The sequence below is a fragment of the Brugia malayi genome (assembly GCF_000002995.4).
Source record: "Brugia malayi strain FR3 genome assembly, contig: Bm_v4_ChrX_scaffold_001, whole genome shotgun sequence".
NCBI lineage: Eukaryota > Metazoa > Nematoda > Chromadorea > Rhabditida > Onchocercidae > Brugia > Brugia malayi.
In genome coordinates, this window is record NW_025062479.1 from 15814942 (window position 1) to 15837127 (window position 22186).

The 22186-nt window shown below is 26.1% G+C and overlaps 4 protein-coding genes across 6 annotated transcripts; 3 read left to right on the forward strand and 1 right to left on the reverse strand.

Moving 5' to 3' along the window:
- Positions 1–1635: 1635 nt before the first annotated feature.
- On the reverse strand, positions 1636–4815 carry Bma-tald-1 (Transaldolase, putative; the record flags this gene model as incomplete). Its single annotated transcript, XM_043075008.1, has 8 exons — positions 1636–1793; positions 1971–2038; positions 2151–2272; positions 2430–2613; positions 3104–3235; positions 3469–3563; positions 3857–3999; positions 4749–4815. The coding sequence occupies 8 exons, from the start codon at positions 4813–4815 to the stop codon at positions 1636–1638; spliced, it is 969 nt and encodes a 322-aa protein (XP_042930942.1).
- Positions 4816–7241: 2426 nt separating this feature from the next.
- Positions 7242–9814, forward strand: Bm8042 (Uncharacterized protein; the record flags this gene model as incomplete). Of its 2 annotated transcripts, XM_043075009.1 has the most annotated exons (6): positions 7242–7348; positions 7833–7916; positions 8018–8102; positions 8473–8570; positions 9048–9251; positions 9547–9814. In XM_043075009.1, 6 exons carry the CDS (start codon positions 7242–7244, stop codon positions 9812–9814), a joined length of 846 nt encoding a protein of 281 aa, XP_042930943.1. The 2 variants fall into 2 exon arrangements, with proteins under 2 accessions (XP_042930943.1, XP_042930944.1); XM_043075010.1 differs by lacking the exon at positions 7242–7348 and having other exon boundaries at positions 7870–7916.
- A 2322-nt stretch (positions 9815–12136) lies between these two features.
- Positions 12137–19173, forward strand: Bma-twk-44 (uncharacterized protein; the record flags this gene model as incomplete). Its single annotated transcript, XM_043075011.1, has 12 exons — positions 12137–12265; positions 12420–12575; positions 13084–13243; positions 13818–13989; positions 14646–14742; positions 15358–15478; positions 15706–15896; positions 16443–16598; positions 17118–17278; positions 17539–17642; positions 18343–18473; positions 19036–19173. The coding sequence occupies 12 exons, from the start codon at positions 12137–12139 to the stop codon at positions 19171–19173; spliced, it is 1716 nt and encodes a 571-aa protein (XP_042930945.1).
- Positions 19174–20043: 870 nt separating this feature from the next.
- Positions 20044–22096, forward strand: Bm8041 (serine/threonine protein kinase 6, putative; the record flags this gene model as incomplete). 2 transcript variants are annotated; one of them, XM_001893913.1, is made up of 7 exons in its annotated part: positions 20044–20060; positions 20234–20506; positions 20691–20796; positions 20917–21098; positions 21247–21388; positions 21606–21695; positions 22016–22096. In XM_001893913.1, the coding sequence occupies 7 exons, from the start codon at positions 20044–20046 to the stop codon at positions 22094–22096; spliced, it is 891 nt and encodes a 296-aa protein (XP_001893948.1). The 2 variants fall into 2 exon arrangements, with proteins under 2 accessions (XP_001893948.1, XP_042930946.1); XM_043075012.1 differs by lacking the exon at positions 20044–20060 and having other exon boundaries at positions 20244–20506.
- Positions 22097–22186: the final 90 nt, after the last annotated feature.

Here is a 22186-nt window from a genome sequence, read left to right on the forward strand (position 1 = left end):
AAGTAGCAGAAATTTTTCTGGAATTCATTTTATTAACAATCTTAAAATTACTTAGTTCTAACACTTTTAATTATGTCAACATTAATTGGTGGCTTGATGAATATTGCTATCCATATTTGGCATTAATAAACAACGCGCTATACGCTTCATTGGTTTGATATTAATAAAAAAGCAATGAAATGATTGAAACTTGAACTTTAATGAAATCACTTATCACTTCATATATAAATATTCCTCGTTCTAAACACAAATAAATTTCAACTCAAAGATAATTAAACATTTTTGAGCAATAAAACATTTGCCAAAGAAATTTTTTTGTTACAAAAAGTTATAAAAAAAGCTTTTCAGAAATTTGAAAAAAACATCCGTTAATCATTTTATCAATGACTATGATATTTACTCTTTTTTATTGTAGATAAAAAAAAAGAAATAATATTATGCTGTGATACATAACTAATTAATTAAATAAATTTTATAAAATAACAAAATAAATTGCGAAAACTTATTAAATAAAATGAATCAAACATTTCAAATTTACTTCCAAAATTATAGAAAGAGCCAGAAAAAATAAGGCACAGAAATGATAAATAATAATGAATATAATTCACAATGATTTGAAAGTTTACAGGAAATTATGAATAAGAGAAAATAAATCAACAAAGAATGATTGAGTTGTATTATTCTTAAGAAAGAGAAAAAAAGTGTGTGAACTAAGAAACCAAAAAATCTATTCCACTAATGACCTTTTACTACGATAACACAAAAACTTTCCACAAAACATTTTTTAAAATCAATTTTCAGTATGAAAAAAAAAGTAAAGGATAGCAAAATTTACATATCATTACATATCATCCAGTAAAATAGAATGTTATGTAAAAAGTTTGGCATATTTCATAAGTTATAATTCAAACTGTAATCTGAACTGATATTGGCAGTAAAGTAAAAAAAATGATATTTTTGAGAATTTTTGAGAAATAATAATATTATTGCACCGATGAAATAGTTTAACCTTTTTTTTTTTAACTAATGGAAAAAAATTAGTAATTGTATTGAAATTTTCATATAATTTAGTATAATGGCGTCAATTTGATTTGGATTACGTAAGAAATTATTACAATTTGAAAAAAAAAAAAAATCATAAACTTTTAGAATTTGAATAGGAATGATAGAATTTAAAAAAGCAAAAAGAACATTTTACTAAAAGCATTACGAAATGATTAATCTTTAATAGGATATTTTTGTGCCAAACTTATATATTCAATGAAGTAAGTCAAAATTAAATCAGAACAACCAATTAAATCACATTTAAACAGATTTTTAATAAAAAAAAAGTGACACAATCAGAAATTCATTTACACTTAAATATACTATTTGATTTTTTTGCTATGTATTGCATTCTAACTGTAAAATACTTTTTGCTAATTTCTAAAATTAGAAAAAAAACTCCATCTTTTTCATCCTGATAATGCTAAAAGATATGATAAACTTGTAAACAAGAATAAATCACTCAAAAAAGAATGATAAACTAATAAAACAATAATGTAACATTTAGGTATGAATTAAGAGAAGTTTCAAAACAAAAAGGAATATGCAAAAATCAATTATTTCAGATACAAATAATCCCGAATATTTTCCTTACAGAACTTTATCAATTAAACTTTCCATTGCTCGAGCATCTGCTGCAAAACGACGTATTCCATCAGCCAAAAGATCCGTTGCCATTTTATCTTCATTCATTTCATACCGAAACATCGGTTCGGCAAGTGTAAATTTTTGCATTTCAAATGATTTGGCTGCAAGAGTTTGTTCTTTTTTTTTCCAATATATTACATTTATATCAGTGACAATCAATTTCATAAAAAATTTCTATTTAAAGAAATCAAAAACAGAACACAGTCTTCCATGAAGAAATTCATATATATATATATATATATATATATATATATATATATAATGTATTAAATATATACCTTTTTCTGGATTTAAAATTACAGGGACATTTTCGTGGTCAACCGATAAATCTTTAAGCAATGCCGCACTGCAAAAAATAAATAAATAAATTTTACAATTTGATTAGATTTCTTAAAGACGAAGTATTGGATTTTTAGAATTTTACGTTGACAAACAAACAAAAAAAAAAGGTTTCGTACCTGATCGTCATTAAATCACAACCAATAAGACCTTTGATTTCATCTACGTTACGAAATGATGCTGCCATAACTTCCGTTTTATAGCCATACTTTTTGTAATAATTATAGATTTTTCGAACATTCTAAAGATATTTGAAGATTATTCAAAAATCAATTGGTCAGAAAAAAATCACAATAAGGAAAGTTTACATCTTTCTATCTTGATATATTTCATTTCTAAAAGCAAATTTAACTCAAACTTCAAATTTAACTCAAACAAAATTAGATAATATAAGAAACCTGAACACCAGGATCCGTTTCACGATTATAATCCTTCGAATCTGTATTTTTTAAATACCAATCACGAATTCGGCCAACAAATGGAGAAATTAGTGTTGCATTCGCTTCGGCACATGCGACAGCTTGATAAATGTTGAATAGTAACGTCATATTACAGTGTACACCGTGCTTACTCTCAAGTACGCTGACATTGAGAAATTTGTTAATATAAGAAATAAATTAAAAAAAAAAAAAAAAAATAGAAATCTGATCCAACTGGGATTAGTAATGGGTAAAGGTAGATAGATCTGAATATATTTTCAAAAAACTAAGATGATGCATAAGTCATTCACTAATAAAAAAGCTACCAGAAATATGAAATATTTGATGAGCAGAATAGATATATTAAATGAAATTCTAAAAGACCTAAAAACCATGTTCAGATATAATCATACAACCGTTTGGAAAATGTTTTATCTGTCCACTGGAATAGACCAATTAATTGAATTGCACTTAAATAACCAAATAGTCTCGTTAGAGATTGATAGAATTGCTTCTTCTTTTTTTTTTTAATTGATGATAAATCTGTCTGTCATTATTTAGAATTAGTAAATGAAATGTATAAAATTAATGAAGTCATGAATAATAGTAATACAAATGTTTCTGTTCCTGCATGTTTGATATAATGAACTAACCGAGCAGCTTGAATGCCTTCCCAAGTTGAGGGTAATTTTATTAACACACGCTCTTTTGTAATTGCTTCTTCTTCGTATAGCTTTATAATTGTCAGTGCTTTTGCAATTTGAGCATCTTTATCAAAGGCAAGTCTGAAAGTAGAGAGAATAAAATTCACCAAAAATATGTTTTACGTTGAAAAAGAATGGAAAATTATGATAAGATTAATTTCACTTAACATCAATTTAAAAGACTGATCACTATTTAGCATTAACGGGAAAGCAGTACTAAGTACTAAGTAAAAATAAAAATAAAACAACAAAAACTGAACAATATGTAATAGTAACATGAAAACATAAAAAAAAAAGAAAAAAAAAATTTATACCTGGCATCAACTTCCGTTGAAACACGTCCAGGAACAACGCTTAATACTTCTTTTCCCATCAAAACCGCTATTTTTTCCACAGCCAAAGCACGCAACTGTAGAAGTTTTGGAAAAAAAAATCATCGATAAGAATAACTAATTTTGCTATAATCTACTCTTTCAATCATATAGATGAATTTCATGGTCAGAATCTTTTCTAAAAAATTAATAAAGAAAAGTGTTCAACGCTTTATGCAGTCATATTACATCATCTGAATAAATATTACACAATCGGATGTTCTTACTATTATAAATATATCAAAAGAAAACTATGTTATGATGATCTATAAACTTTATAGTTATGTCACGAATTCAGAAAATACCTAAAACTGTTTTAGAAAAGCCATACTTCTTCACGATTTAATGACGAACCGAATTTTTTCGCATATGCAATGCCTTCATCCAGAAAACGCTTATAATCATCAAGTTTTGATGCTGCCAATAAAATGGATGGATTTGTTGTAGCATCCACGGCACCAACCTGTTTCATTACTGCGAAAAAAGAAATATTGAAATATTATTTTAAAATAAGAATTTATACGAGTGGAACATGATCCTTAAAATATTGGTTTTGAATCAAAGAAAGAAAAATTTTCTTTTTCTTTAAACCAAAATTATATGGAAATAAGATTTCTGAAATGATAAACTAATGTTCCAGAAAATCTTAATAAAAGGAGAAACCACTACTTCATCCAGCTCCCTACCATTATTCTATTCCAATTGTACCCTATCTTTTATTCTATTCTGTTCCTATTCTGTCCCGCTCTATCCTATTCTATTTCCTGTTTTTCCTATTATTCCTGTTCTGTTCTTATTCTATTCTATTTTCTTCTGTTCTATTCCTATTCCTGTTTCTGTCCTACTCTACCTGACTCTTATTCCTATTCTATTCTATTCCCACTATCCCATCCAAGTTCTGTTTTAACTCTTTTTAGTTCCATTCTGTTCTCTTCTGTTTCGTTCTTCCAATTCTATTCTGTCCTATTCTAATTCTATTCTTTCCTACCCTATTCTATTCTATCTCATTTTTTGTTTTCCCTATTCTATTTCTCTTTTATACAACTTTCAATATTCATTTCATTAAATTTCCTTCATTTTATTCTATTATCTCCTAGCCTTGCCTATCTCAATTTTAATTTTTACCTTTCTATCAGAAAGACTAGTATCAGAAATTTATAATATCAGAAATTGAAATTAGCGCAGATTACATCCTTTTCTCCAAAAAAAAAGATTTACTTAACCTTTAAAATCGACACAATCTGCGACAACTTTTGTCGACAATTTCATTTGTTCTAAAACTGATGCCATATTAATGTCTGAAAAACAAAAAAGAAACTGTCAAAATATTATTTTCAAATGGAATAAAATTTAAAACGTTAACCAATTGTTAAAATTTTACTTTTTTCCTAAGTATAATATTCTTGAAATTCTAAGAAAATTCCTTTTCTTAAGCTTAATGTTTTATTTTCAGTGTATGAGAACTTACAAATCTATCAAATACTAATCACATGCGTTGATAAAATTATTATAAACCTTCAAAGCAATTAAAATTCTTTGCATAAAAATTTGCACTAAAAAATCACCAAAATTTAGATTATCTGAAAAATCATGATAAATATGGAACAGATTTCATAAATTTAGATTAAAATTTTATGCTTTCAAAAGGAAAAAAAAAGTAAATATTTCAAGAAGTTTCTAATGACTGTAAACTTAAATTTTCATTTTATTTTTTTCAAATTCCTTCAATTTCTTATACCAAAATAAAAAAACACACAATTATCCCCTTATTAGTACTTCATTTTTACATCATGTTGCTTCTTTTTCTGATATAAAAAATCAGAAGTAAATTAAAATTTTAAAGAAATGAAGAAATTGAGAAGAAAACAAAAAAATTGAAACTGCAATTGTTAATACATTTCTAATATTTCTTTTCTTTTTTTTCTCCATATTTATATACATTTAATTATATTTTTTAGGTTCCGTGTCAAAGACTCGCAGAGACAGAAATAGTAGAATACAAATGGTACGATAAAGTAGTATGAAAAAGGAATAGAAGGAAAGAAACGGAAAAACAAAACCGGAAATTAAATTTACTTCGAATTCCGTAAAAACTTTGCGAACAACAAATAAATTAGTCAACTAATGAAGAAGCAACAGAACCTCTAGCCTTAATTTTCTTGCTTTTTTTTTTTTTTTGCAATTCGATCCAGTACCTGACAAATATGCAATGAACGGAAGAGGTGAACAGCCTATCGGTTTGTCGGTTACTGGAGCTTTTAGTAAGTGTTGTGAGTTTTTGTCATTAAGGAATGCTTCTTTTTAGTCTTTCATACACTCTTTTATCATTCAATGTTTATCATTCTATTATGTCTGTTTATTTTGTTAACTGAAATCGATTTAGTGTTATCAAAATATTTTATCATTTTTTAACGATAATTTTTGGGAATTAGCATCAACTTTTAGTCTTTACGTTCACATATTTGCGCCTATTACTGATGTTGATCCATTTTTAGGTGAAAGATTTAATTTAAGCCAACTGTTTATTAAGTTAATGTTTAGTACGTGTAGTAGTAGATGAAACGAATGATACGATATTATTCGTGTTGAATCCTTATCATTCTTAGATATGCATGAAATGCAAATTTAATAAGTAAGAAATTCGTATTACTAGATGAAAAAATGATTTTAGATACAAAAAACGAGAAAGAGAAAAAGGAACAAAAAAAGATTAGTTGAAATAGGTCAAAAGAGAGAGAAGAGCGAGAATGAAGCTAAGCTAAATGAGTTTTTAGTTAAATAAATAAAATATTTCATAAACAGATGAAATAGTTCGGAATATTCCTCGAAAAAAATGAAGTATTTCGAAATATTTCACGAAATAAAACCATTCAAGATGTAAAGAAATGTTAAATGATGAAGAAATTTTGTACCAATAGGACAGGTATAAGAAACGAGACTAAAACTTCTCGTTTCTTCGTTTTTCTTTCTCTTCTTTTCAATAATGATTTCTCTTATCAGTTGACTGATTGATTTTGTATTGACACTAATAAAAGTTTGATCTTTGACCACAGTTTTATTTTAAATGACTGAAGCAAAAAAAAAAGGAAAAGACCGGTTTTGCTTTCTAAGGCATATTTCTAAAATATTTAAATAAAATTGGAATTTTGTCGATACTTTATCGTTTCAAATGCCCCTATTTCTAATGCCTTAAATGCTCTTATTCATTTCAATATTTTATGATAAATTCTTGGTTGCAGTATAATTTTCTTCATTACCTTTATTTGTAAACTGGCATATTCATATTTAATTTACAATTATCACTTCGTTCAATCTATATCTCTTACTATATATCGTTAAATTCAAATCGTCAATTAAATATTGGAGAAGCTAAAATATTTCTTTCATTTCGTATATTTTCATCACGTTATATATTCGAAAAAAAAAAAAACTGAAGAACTATAAGAGTGTGGGATAAATCCTACCAGTTTTTCGTTTTCAATTAATTAATTTCTTATCTTCATTTTCTGCATTCCGTAGATTAATAAATTTAAGCCAGTTGCTTCTCTTATTGGTGACGAAATTAAGATCACTATTGTAAAATTCATCAAATTAATATTTAAATCTTTGAATATGCTTTTTTTATAGCTGCCTGACCGATCAATTGGTTGATTGATTTGGATGGACGAATGATTTACTAATTCATTTAATAAATGAATGGATAAGTGATCAGCGGAATGTGTGATCAAAAAACGATAGCTTACACTTCGGTTCCGGGAGATATTTATGAAATTGTTGGAAAATTAATGTTTGCCTACGGTGATGAAGCTGAACCAATTGAAATGTAGGTTATCAATTTAGAATTTTAATTTATTCCATAATAATTATATTTACTTCTAGTGATCTTCTATTTCGTAGAATTAAAATCATTTGTCAGGTAGTAGTGAGTAATTTTGCATGATGTCGGACCTCGTAATTATTGCGTTTTGTCCATTTTTTCAAGTTTTAAACATTTTTAAATACTTTCAAAAGTTATCAATCTATTAGCCTATTGTTCATCTGTGTTTGTTGAATTGTGTTTGCACTCTATATTTTTGTTCACTTATCTTATATTTTATATATTTTTATTTAGTTTATGCGACCAAGAAACGAAATCTCACACATAACTATTTCAATTCTCAATGCGACTATATAATTGTTTTGTATTCAACCTTTTTTTTTTTTCTTTTTTTTCATTCTTTACTCTAATTAGATTGCTAACTAAGATTTCTCATTGTATTATCACACTGGCGAAGAAAAAGATACAATGAAAGAATAGACACTTTTAGATGTCAAAAATACGTCATCGATATTTTACGTAATCAGATGATAGATACAGTAAATAGAGCCAAGAAATGTGCAGCATTAAGAGGGTGAATTTTTTTTTGTTTGTTTTTTTTTTTCTTCAGATTTGTTTACTTTTCATACTTTTTTAATGTTTTAAAGTTTGTTTTCAATTTTGATTTTTTTGCAGCTGTAAAAGAATCGAATGTATTGATTTATTATTTCTTTTACGCAAAAAACCTTTTCATCTTGGTCGCATTTATCGTATAGCTAAAGTAAGTAATTCATAAACATTTTTTTCCTCCAGGATAGTATTTTAAAAAAAAATTTATCTGTTAAGGAATTTTCACATTCTTGTTGCATATATTTTTGTAATTATGAAATTTATCTTTATTTCATTTGAAACTGGAATCTAATAACTGAAGCAGTATCATACATATTTCCTTGGAAAAGAGTTTATCATTAAATATTTTTCGAAAATGATTCGCTGTTAATCTTTTAATCTTCATAAGTGAATTTAAAAGTGACAGGAGAAAGGACATTTGACAGTGGTTATCATTAGAGATGAAATGGAACTCGTATAATATCATTTTTATGTGGAAAATTAAAAACTGTATTGACTTGAAGAAAAGTCAATTTTTTCAGTCAGCTGATTTATTAAAAGGTTTCGATGAAGATTATGAAGCAGATTGTGATATTCTGGCTGAAGTTCCCAGTACTAGTTCAGATTTTTGTGGAAAAGAGTTTGTCATTAATTAATTCTCTAAAGCGATTTGCTGTTAATCTTGTAAATTTATTTCACAAGCAACTTAAATATTTTAATGCAAATGTGGTTACTAATATGTAATTAGTTACAGTTGATAGTAATTATTTAACTTTAGTGAATATTATAAATATTGGATGTATATTGTGAAATATGAAGCTATTATTTTATTGAAATGTCCAACCTTCCTTCAGTGATCATGAAAATATGTAATTAGCCAAACTATATAATTAGCATTATATACAATGGATATTTTTTTACCGTAAAATAGTTGTAATAATTTATAGCAAAGTTGCTACCAAAAAAGGCAGTGTGAGTATTTTATTGATAAATATGACTAATAAAGGTTTGTAGTATTAAATAGTTAACGAAACTTAATGTCAAAATAATCTTTTTCAGTTTAATGCAAGAGAAAAATTACTTTTGCGGATTGCTTATTTATATCATTCTATTTTAGAGCACAATCAATATATGATAGTGTTGGATTATTCGATGTAACGGGCGAATTACAGAGATATTTAAAAAGTGATGTAAAAGTTGATGAAGAAAAACGTGAACGATTGAAACGATTATCAGAACGTACGGCATTGATGGATGAAGATGAGTATAAAGATTATACAATAGCAAGAACATATAGTTTCTGCGCTGGACATGGTATTAGGTATTAATTATTAAAATTTACCTTTGTAACTTTAAAATTTTAAAATTCAAATCTAATTTTATATCTTGTTATGCTGCAACTATGACCTGATAAGTTATCGGAATAAAAATATACTAATAGCTGAAGAATCATAATTCAATAATTAAATTTCTTTTAGAAAGCTTTCAATTGCATATCCAATATGCAATTGAGTGTTTGTTACATTAGATACTTTAATGAATAATGCTTGAAAAATGGAATATTTAGACAAAAGAGGATGAAATTATGCTTAATTCAGTTTCTCTATAAATTGCAGGAAAGCAAGAATCAATCGATTTTTGAAATGGTTAGGTGATCCTGAAGTTGCTGCAAATGCTTTGATGATTTTGAACTATATTGCATGTGAAATGATCTGTTCAATGGTTGAGGGTGCATTATGGTCACGGAAAGAAGAGGGAAAGAATCATTTCGTTGATATTTATCCTTTTAAAGCTTTGCAACCGAGACATTATGAAGAATCGTTACGAAAAAATAAAGCATATATGATTGGTGGTAATATTATTATAGGATCATACCAATATTAGCCTTCTAGTCTAACATTTTTTGAAATATTATTTTCAATGAAAAAAAAAAAATAATGATGTAAGGAATATTGGTATGCAAGCAACGTGAAGCAAATGTTTTGTCATCTCTGTATACGACAATTTTTATAGGAATTTTATAAAGAGGAAAAGGAAAAAAAATTTGGAGCTTGTAAATAACTGAATTGTTTATCTTTAATAAAAATAATATTTATTTTGGGTTTGAAATATTGAAATGTATATTTTCCTTTACTTATTTTTTCGTTAAATATATTTGAGTTCAAATAAAATTTTTCTTATATTTTAAAGTCATTAATGTCATTAATGAATGAAGTCTTTTCATTTGCTAATTCTGCATAGTTGGAAAAAAATTTTTTTTTTTCTAAATGGGACAGATTTCAAATATATTTATAAATATTGTAGATTCTTATTAAAATTAATATATTTGAAATAGGCTTAAGTAAAGAAATGAAATATCAGTGAGAATAGTGAAATGAATTAAAATAAATGAAGCGATTTAAATTGAAGTCAACAAAGAGGAAAAGGTAAAGAAGCATGGCCGTGAGGAAATATGATAGTAGAAATATAAAAGCGAAGTAGAATTATAACATTAATTTTCGGATTCTCCATATTCCATTTGCTATTATTAATAAAGCCATGTGGTTGTTTGATTGCAATTTTTACGTAAGATATTTTTGAAATGAGAAATTTACGTTGAAAATGAGTTATGAGCAAAATTTAACCTAAATTTATTTTTTCTTTTTGTATACAAAGATTTCTATAAAAAAAGTCACCTTATGAGTTCAATTACGTTTCAATAATTATTATCTCTAGTTCGTTTCATAAATCATATGCTCAATATTATTCCAACATGCATCATCTTATTTCTGACTTCATTGCATTTAATTATTTAAGTTTTAATTTAATAATTACAATTTAAAATTATGAATGAAAAGAGAAAGTTGTTATCATTTAATTTCAAGTAAATTATCAATCTTACTCTTTGTTATCTTAAAATGTATTCATTATAAAAAGGCATTATTGATTAAGCGCATCAAAACAGGATAGAGAATCGGATAAGATTTATTAGAGAATATAAAAGAATCTAAATTAATTATAATAATTTCTTTATAGATATATTCAAAAATTATGAACTAATAAACAAGCCATGAATGTATGAATGTAATAAATGAAGCCAACCGATCCTATCCTATCTGCTTTCCATCAAAAACGACAGCAATCTACTCTCTCATGTCAATTATTACAAAATTCATTATACAATTTCAAGTCATTCAGTCCTGTAAATTATTCTTTCCGTCTTTTTTTTCTTTTTTTTTTTTTTCTATTTAATTATATCCAGCGAAAAAAAAAATGAAAGAAAGACTGTAATTTACTTTGTTATTATTGAGTCAATTAATATTATTCTAAGTGATAACATATATGATTAATTCATAGGAAAGGATCAAAAGCAATAATTATAGTTATCTAACATAAGCTAGCACTAAATTATAAATAAATAAATAAATTTTAATTATAATCCAAGTAAGAAATTGATTAAATTGATTCTTGTTGTAGCTAACATTTGAAATAATTATAGTAATTATATTGATGTGAATAATTTTTTTTTATAGAAAAAAAGTGACGAAAATTTGAAATCATTACAACATATACCCAATGAATCTATCAAATATTGTCAACAGAAATCGAACAAAACAAAATCTTTATTCAAACGTTTTTGTTCTCAATTACAGGTTCAAATAAAAAATAACATTTTAAAACTAAAATAGGGAGCTGATTGTTAATTTGTACCTATTAAAACTGACAATTAATTAAATAAAATTGTTTGTTCACTTTTATTTTTATTTTTTTTTTACAATAACAAATCAAGAAGAAAAATAAGCATTTAAATAGTTTATATATATTTTTATGATAGTATTTAATCTATGATAACTTATCACAATGATGAGAATATTATACTGAAAGTATAGGTGGGAACTAATAATTGTAACCTCATTAGTTACAATAAGAAATAAATTTTTATTGCATAAGCTACGGCTATACCACCTTTTTCTTATTTATTTTTTTCTTTTAAACTCATTAAATTTTTTTATAAAATGATAAGAAATAATAATGTTAACTAATAATTAAATAATTTTACAATTACAGCGTATCTATAACAAATCCATTGTTCACTCGACATTTCCGGTTTTCATCTTGATAGCTTATTCATTCTTCGGTGGTTTAATTTTTTATTTGATTGAATTTCCCAATGAACGATTGTTGTTAGATCAGAAGAAATTATACTTTAACTGGGAGGAACATTCCATGCATCAAATTATACTAAATATTGAAGAAGTAATTCGACAAATTCGATTCAAATATAGCAATAACCGATTTGAACTTAATGAAAATATTCGAATCTATAAACGTTTTGCATTAAATGGAATCGAAAAGGTTATTTGATTATTACTTTATCTTTAAGTTTTTAAGTGATTAATTATTTTTTTGTGCATTGGTAAATATTTATTATTCCGGTGGAACCAATTGTTAAATATTGTTTCAATCATATATTGCTTAGAAAAGCAAAGTTAGGGAATAAATATTATAGGCTGTTTATTGGTACGTTCTAAATATGTATCATTTATCGGATCAGGAAAGTTACAAAGCTAAAATATTACAACCACAATATCCGGAAATTATATGGCTTAATCACTTTAGTAATAATTTTGGTCAAATGTATGCCCTTCGAAATTATACTGAACAGGTAATAATACTACAAATGAATAACTTTTACGTCTACCAAATATTGTCAATTTTTTTTAGCACTTTTTGGATTTTAATTAGATAAAGACATGATAATATAAATTTAACAGGTGATAAGAAGAATTATTTGTACTATCTCAAGGTTATAGAAATTTCTTATCTTATCTAAACTTACTTGTTAAGAGTTGTTTCACAATTGAAAATATTTTATTATTCAATAGAATATTATAAACATTTTTCTTATCAATCATATTGCTTTTTTTATCCCTTTTATATCAATTCATATATTCAAATTAAAAGTAGAAATAATTATATTTTTATTAACTAATAATCTACTAATGTATATAAAATAGTCAGATCAATGTGCAAATGATTTTGAGAAATGGAAATGGTTTGTTATCATTTCATGCATAAAAATATACAAAAAATAAATTAGATTTCAAATTTAAATGTTTACCAGTTAAATTTGATAATTAATACCTTTTTAATCACTTTTTACAAGTTTCCAGCTATCACTAAGATATTGGGAAATTGCGCTAGAAGAGAATGCTAGTCCAATCGTTGTGCGCCGTAAAATGAAAGCTGCATTGTTTCGTTTCAAAACATTAACTGGTTTAACTCATCTTTTTACTCCAACTTGGACATTCTGGAATGCAATGTTTTTAGCTGGTAATTATTCTAATGTATTAATAAAATGGTGATAAATGATAGAAAAGACAACTTGTGATTATTTTTGTTATAATCAAGTATAATAGATAAATATCTTTTGTATTTTACGAAACACTTTTAGCATACCTTATTAATTTATCAGTTTATACTTTACTTTATGCTCAGTTTTCATTTTTTCATAGTTTTTTTTTCTCCTTTAATATTAGTTTAATATTTTCACTCATGATTTTCTGAATATTTTAGAAAATCTGGGCTTTTTAGTTTCTCTTTAAAGAACAATTAATAAATAGTCTTAAAAGTGTAATTTTTGAAATAATTATTTAAAAAAAAAGAAAAAGATTCCCAATTTATTTTCACAAAGAGTGAAAACCATTCAATTTACTGATATGATACGGTGTGATTGTGATATGATATGGTATGATACGATGTAACACGATGTGACATAATACATATGGCATGATATAGATATATGATATGATATGACATATGGTATGTTGTGATATGAATGATATGATATGGTGTGATATAATACGATATGAAATGATTCGATGTGGTTTGATATCAAAATATTTAGTGACAACATACACAACTATCGGTTATGGTAATATAACAGCTCAGAGTAAACTTGGTAGATTAGCGGTGATGTTGTATGCAACAATCGGTATACCACTTGTATTAATGATTCTACATAAGCTTGGTCGACAATCATTTCGAGTTTTGGAACGATTTTGGATTCAATTCATGAGGTTATTACCATTTCTAATTTTAAAAATTAAAATGTAAAAATTGAAGGTAAGCCAAATCAAATAAAAAATAAATATATCGTAGCACAATAATCAATAATACAAGCTAATAACAGATAGTTTTAAGAAACCGAATAAAATGATAAAGAAATTAAATCAAAAAAAGCAAGTAAAATGATAAAAAAATAACTGTGAAATTATAATTTTTTGTTTCTTTTTTCGAAATATCATTTCTACTAAGGTTATAATTAAACATTTTAAGGGTTATACATAGTTTTGAGTCGGAAATAATTCATTTTTAACGTATAAGAATATTCATATAAGAATAGCTTAAAATTATTTATTGCTGATTTACTAGTCCATAATAAATTTTGTAATTAGTAATTGATTTAACTTTTATCAATGAATAATAAAAAAACGAAATGTTCACATCTAATAATAATATTATTTCAAATAAATGTTTTGAAAATTTAAAAAAGAATTTAAATAAATGTTTGTAAAACATTTTAAAATATAAATAAATGATAATAGATTGTATGTGCAAACTACTAAAAATCTTATCAATTGATACTAATAACAACACATTGTACTTATTATTAGCTATTTTAAAGCATAAATAAAATTTTGCAACTTTCTTCTTCCCTTATTTTCAATTGCAGTTTAATGGAGCATATAGCATGGATATGTTGCGGCAAATCAATAAAAAAGAAAAATTGGAATTCATTTCATGATGACAATATTCCATTATTATTACCAGTATGCTAATTTGTTCAGTTTGAAAAGTTTTTTTTTTTTGAAAGTAATTTTACTGTTTTCTACTTACTCCTACTTAATCATCATTTACAAATAACATATTCATATGTTTGCTTATATCCGTTTAAATATCCTTTTTCGATATTACTTAATCACTTATTTGATCATCCGTCATCCATTTCTCTCTTGTTCATTTGTTTGGTTTTAACGTACGAATAACTCTTCAATAATCATCCTTTTGTCACATGTTGACTTTTTCTCCAAAAAAAAAAAGAAAAACAAGTAACCTTTGTTTTCATATTTAAATTCTTATATTTTACCTACCATCAATAACTTAGCAGAAACATTTATTTAGTAATTTATATAACCCAGTTTTCTAACTCTTGGTATTGTTTTTCTCAACAAGCAGAATTACTGGTGTTAATAAAATTCCTTCCATTTACATCTTTCATTTTTTTGAAATTATTAGTCAATTTTATCCAGCTAATCATAAATGAAAATAGTAATTATTGCGCATAACATGATTTTTTAACTTAATATTTATTTTTTTTTATTAAAATTTATTATTCATTTATTCATTCTATTATTATTCTATGAATACATCAAAACTTTTTTAAGATTGGTATTACTATAGGATGGGTATTCATATGTGCTGCAGTTTTTTTAAAATTCGAAAAAGATTGGGATTACTTCAAAAGTTTCTATTTTTTCTTCTGTTCACTTACTACTATCGGTTACGGTGAGTTAGTTATGTATACGTATTATTAATGTTATCTAAATTTTATTCATTATTACATATTAATTTTAACTTCTTAAAAAACTTCCACAAGCAAACATTTCAGGTTATATTTTTTAAAAAGTAGAAAACCGAATTTTTAAAGAATATGTTTTGAACTGGAATTTGCAGAAATTTAACTTAAATTTCAATATAAATTATTAAAATGTTAAATTTGAAATATTTTTTAGGTGATGTAACACCAACAAATTCGGTTGATATGTTTGTTATATTTGGATTGATAATGATAGGACTTGCATTATTTAGTATGTGTATCAATGTTCTTCAAATTAAACTCGAATGGTTATTTGAAGAATTGTTGGTGACACTCCTGGAGGAGTACAAACAAAAAGGTGTCCCAGCTGAAAGAATTAATGTTCCGGTTAAGTAAATTGCCATCTTAATTATTAACTTTCGAGCTTAACAAATGAAAACTACCGGATTAACTCTCAAATTTAATGAAATGTTATTTATTATTGAATGGGAAATTGTAAACGATATAAATTGGTATTATCATGAATCATACAAAGTAATCCTTGGAATATATGCAACTACTGTTAATAACCAATTTATCATTTTTGTGACGTAAACATTTAGATCACACATAGTCATATCATAAACTTAACAAATATCTCAGATTATAATTTAGGAACAAAATTTTATTGATAGAATTTTTAAATAAACAAATGAAATATTTGCTGCATTGAAATAGAAATTTTTTTAAGTAATGTTGCTAAAACCTTTTAACAATTTTTGGAATGATAGTAGAAAATATCAAATAAGGGCTATATTGTTGTCCGCTTTTTTTTATTTTGCTTTTAAAAATTTTTAATGTTACAATTAACTTTCAGCTACTAAAATAAGAAAAAAAGAGCGAATAAAAATTAAGTTAATGAAATCGTAGTAATTAATTTTTGCTTAATTTTAGAACAAGATAGATTTTGTTTCTCTGTGGCGTATGTGGCGTAAACGACGACGTCAACCAAAAATTCAGCGTAAGGATACATTCGCAAGCACCATATTACCACGAATCAAACGTGATCGCCGAGCACTAGTAGAGCATATACGTCATGCACTCTGCATGGTACTTTATCACTTTTTTTTTAACAGGTTTTTAAAACTAAATAATTATCTGAATTCATCACAATGATTTTAAATTATATATCACGATTGTGCATGTTGTGATTATGTTTACCAATATGATCATTATCATTATTATTATTATTATTATTATTATTATTATTATTATTATTATTATTATTATTATTATTATTATTATTATTATCATTACTATTATTATTATTGAACTACCTAATTTTAAAAGTATGTAATAAGGATGCACAACAAAATTGATGTATAAACGAAAATAATGCAATGAATGTTTTAATTCTGTAAAGTACTTCACTTTTTTTTGGAAGCAACTAAAAATTTATCAAACTAAAAATGATCCGGCTTTAATTTTAGAGGAAAATTTACATGTCATTGCAATTTTTTTAGCATCTAATTTTTATCATTATTATATTGGAGAAACGAAATTATTAATATTTAGAAAGACTGCTGAGAAAAATAGCAATGATAACAATGTTAACAACAGTAATTTCAGATAAACAAAGGTACCCAAACTGATGAACATATTGCTCAAGCATGTATAAATATGGGAAGTAAAAAATATTTCGATGGTGTATCCTGGTCTGATTTATCAATGCTACCTGAAATAGAAAATGATGCACATCCTGTTAAAGTCAAAAAAATGGAAAATATTGAGTTATTTTTTAAATTTAATGACATTTTAAAAATTTTATGATTGATATTATTATAAATTATTCTATTCGACAAAGATATCAAAGATACAAATTCAACTTAATTTAATTAATTCAATTTTTTAAACAAAATTTCTAGCATTCTTTGACTGTAATGATAATGAATTATAGAATGGATGATTTTTGTTCGAAATATATGTGTATATAAATATAGTTTCGATCAATAGTACAAACTATATTGTGCAACTTACTTTACTTTTATAGTCATCAAGTAGTGATTGTATCACCGCAAGTGTACGAATCACAAGAATTATGTATGACGACAGTTAACGACAGTTCACATATATTACGGAATAATTCAATTCCAAGTTTGTCGTTGTAAACTGAACACAATTCATTATCAGTTTTGCTTTATTATATTATTAAATTTAACTAATAGATATTTCAATCTTAATTTATAGTGCTATTTGATTAAATTAAGCTAATAAATATTTTGCTTCAGCTTTGCTATCAAATGAATTATAATTCTCATACACCGAAAATTTTTACTTCGTATTTGGTTGTAGTATAATTCTATAATATCTAAGAACAATTTTCTATACTGAAAAAAAAAGCAGAATACATCGACCAAATTAAGCAATTAATTAACCATTGAAGACAATAGTCATGCAAATTAGTGAAATAAATTTTTGATCTAAAAATTAAGTAATTAAATTATGAAGATATAAGAAATAACAATTGTTATGAGAAAATGAAAAGAAAAAATAAATTCATGAATGAGATAAAGTGCTTACAAAAATGAATAATTCTTTTTTCGGCAATAAAAAAATTTACGGCTTATCTCAGTTTTATTTTCATATATTAGAAATACAACAATATTGATTGATTTCTTCTTTTTGCTTGTTTTTTTAACAAATTCAGTTGATATATTATATATCATATTTTATCACTTTTCTTTAAAATGGAGAAAAAAAAGTAAACTAAAGGAAGAAATTAAGCAAACTTGAAGTAACGTTTATTAATATTTATTAACATTAAAGTATTTATTAACATTTATCACTCCTTCAGATAATCAGCAATCATCTTCAATAGATAAATCACAGCGGTTATCATTTGTTAAAACAACAGAAACTATTCCACTTTTATCACAAACAATGGGTAAATCCTATTACATGTATACGACACCAAAAGCAGGACGAGTAATGTTTTTTTTTTCTTTTTTTTAAATTAAAAATCATATGACAGGGTTTTTTTTCTCATTAAAGACATAAATTTTCAATTTACTAAAGCTATAGATACACCTTTATTACATCATTTATTTTGTTAATGATATCAATTATGATATCAGTAATTGATTGGTATGCTTGATATCTTACAAGTTTCTAATTTCGGAAGATTGTGCTCTAATTTAAAATTATTGAAGGCAGGTTATCCTGATATACTATGGTGGCTTGCATTGATTAAATTTAATGATTCTTAAGTTACATATTGGTCCATTTTAAACAGTATTATAGTAGTATACTAAAAAATTATATTGATGTACTTTAAATAGCATATTAATATCATTTGGTTGCTAAACTGTTAAACCTTAAATAATATACTTTAATATGCTTAAAATTATGTCCAAAATTATTTCATACAGTACATTGATTTAAATTTCATACTTTTAGTAACATTTTCTAAAAATGCACTTTGGTGTATTTAATGTAATCTAAATCATACATTTCAAATAATTTCCGAATTTTCTCTGGTGCACTACAGATATATACCGATGAATTGCATCGATTGTTAGCCGAAGTGAAAGTACGAATTGATGATTGCCGCGCATTGACAGATAGCAAAAATGATACACAATTGGATGATATTGGACAATCTTCAACTAATGAAAAAAATTCTTAACAAATTCCCTTTTTTCTCTCTTCGAATACATAATTATTAAGGAAAAAAAAATAATACAAATGCAATTAGAAAAATTAGATAAAGAAAATCATACTTCAAAAAAGCATTTTTGCAAGTAAATATGAATTTCTACAGTTATTCATTTTGATCAAAATTTCGGCCTTAGCGACTTCTTACTATGTAATTCATATGAGAGATGAATGTAAATTATACAGGAGATTACAAAAGAGGAAGGAAGAAACAATTTTTGATGAAAAATGAAATAAAGCAAGATATAAAATCAAAATATTGTTCAATTTGATAATAAAATGATAATAAGCGATGAAATTTAGCTTTTATCATCCACTCATACTGGATGCTTGTCTTTGTGATAAGCATTCATAACTTTCATTTATGTTATTTGTAACACATGTCTTGATAATTTTTAAATGTTGGTCAATAAGTAGAGCCGTATTAAATATTAAAAAATATCCGAAAAAAAGAACATTTCATGAATTAATACAATGTTTAATTTTTTTATTCTTTGGTTTTTCTTTTTTATTTTTTTCTTATTTTCTTTTTTTTCCGGACCATCAGAATTTTGTTAGATTGTTGAAAATTTTTTTGAACAATTGAGAATTATTTAATTTGATGGAAAAATTTCTTCATATGAATTAGAATTAATTAGTAGAAAAAAAAATTTAATTATTTTACTCGAAATATAATCATTCGAACTCCAAAACGGAACGAAAAAAACTGAACTCTACACTCTATCAATTCCTCTTCACATACTATCTCACTTCTCCCATGCTTGTCTGACCGTCTCGTTCAAAAAAGTCTCATAATGCGGATGTGAATGAAATTTTTGAATTAGAAATTCTGCCGGTAAGAATGGGTGTGAATTGTAGGTGAGTCGGAGTTTTTTTTTCATTAATGGTCGGTTATTCATCGCAAGCTCTACCGGTTAGTGATTTACTTATATTGTAATGGAGAAGGTGAAAGAAAACAAGTAAATAAATATGGTTGCTTTTTTATGTGATCTTAAATGTAAAGATACTTTCTGAATGTAAAGATATTGCAGAATTCCAATAATGGATTCCATACAATCAGCAAGAAAAAATAATGATGCTAGAAAAACTAATACGGACATTCAAAAAGATACTCGTGAATGGTGTCTGAATGACTTCGAAATTGGCCGTCCGTTAGGTCGAGGCAAATTTGGCAGCGTATATTTGGCACGAGAAATTGAATCGAAATTTCTAGTTGCTCTTAAAGTATTATATAAATCACAAATGAGATCACATAATATGAAGCGTCAGTTGCGGCGTGAAATCGAAAACCAATATCACTTGAGGTGAACATTTCAAGTTGATATTCTTATATGGTACCAGCTGGTAAGCATGTTTGGTTTATTGTTTAGGTTAAGGCCACTGATTAATTTAAATTCTAATCATTTCGTTCTTGTTGTTTTAACTTAAAACTACGAAAAAAATTTATCTCATGCTAGATCGAAATTCATTATCATTTTATCATTTCAGACATCCAAATATTTCACGCTTGTATGGATATTTCCACGATAGCGATCGTGTTTATATAGTTTTGGAGTTTGCACAGAAGGGAAATCTTTTCAGCCATCTTCAGAAGGTAACATAAGGATGCAGTTTATCTATATTTTAAATAGCGAAAACTTTACATCATAGCTTCTTAAAAACAAGTTACATATAACTTTGCATCGGCTCTTCTGAATGTAAAATTTCAATTTAGATGAAAAAGTTTCCACCACAATTAGCTGCCAAATATATGTACCAACTAGCATCTGCGATGGAGTACTGTCATCAGAAGAACGTGTTACATCGAGATTTGAAGCCTGAAAATGTTCTTGTTAGTAAAACTGGTGATTTGAAAATATCAGATTTCGGATGGTCGGTGCATGAACCATCATCAAGGTTTGTTTATTACTCACTGCTAAGTTTGATGATCAGGGATTTTTCGACTACAATTACACGCTGATAATACACTCTTATGTTCATAATTCAGTGGATTACTACATTATAATAAATATTACAGTAGTCACTGTATTTTAAATCCTTTCAGAAGGACTACAGTTTGCGGCACTTTGGATTATATAGCACCGGAAATGATTCCGAACGGACAATATGATGCCACGGTTGATAACTGGTCTTTAGGCGTCATGTTATATGAATTTTTAGTTGGGAAACCTGCATTTGAGGCGAAGGTATTCATGTCCTGAATTATTCTTTTGATAGAATAATTTTCTTGCTTGATTAACCATCGTCACTGCAAGTGATCAGCAGCTTGAAATTATCCTGAGCACGTGGTTCTTTCATCCAGTTTACCTTTCTTATTTTTCTAATGGCAGACTCTTTTAGTTCGGTCAGTATAGAATTTAGCTTTGCTCCGCACATCATATTTTATGTCACAAAATATTTTAGTCATATAACGATACGTATGAAAATATCCGCAATTGCAATTACACTTTTCCATCTCATGTGCCGGATGGTGCAAAGGATCTTATATCAAAAGTTCGTTTATATTTCATTTTTTAAATCATAATTCTTTATATTTAGCCTTAATTTAGGTTTAGTTCCATTTATGTAAATGTAAGAGCTCACTTTACTTTTTCTTTATTTTATTTATTTTTTCTTCGTTTGCTGAAGATATCACCTTAACTGAAATATTCTTTAGAACAAAAATAAAAATTATTTATGTTTTATTTCACCGTTAGAATTGCATAGTTAATAATGTTTTATGAAGTTCACGTAATATACGCTTCGATCAAGGTAAGGTATCCTTTTCATAAATTCCGATTCGGAAAGGTTTTGATTATCCTATTTAATTTCAGCTTCTGCAAAAAGATCCAGCTAAACGCCTGTCGTTGAAGGGTGTTATCAACCACCCATGGATACAGGAAATGATTAGATGACAGATGATACCGGTTGAGACGGGGACAATAGATATAAAAATAATGCTTCATGCTTCCCAGAAAATTCGATGTTTCGGTAAGAGTAGAATA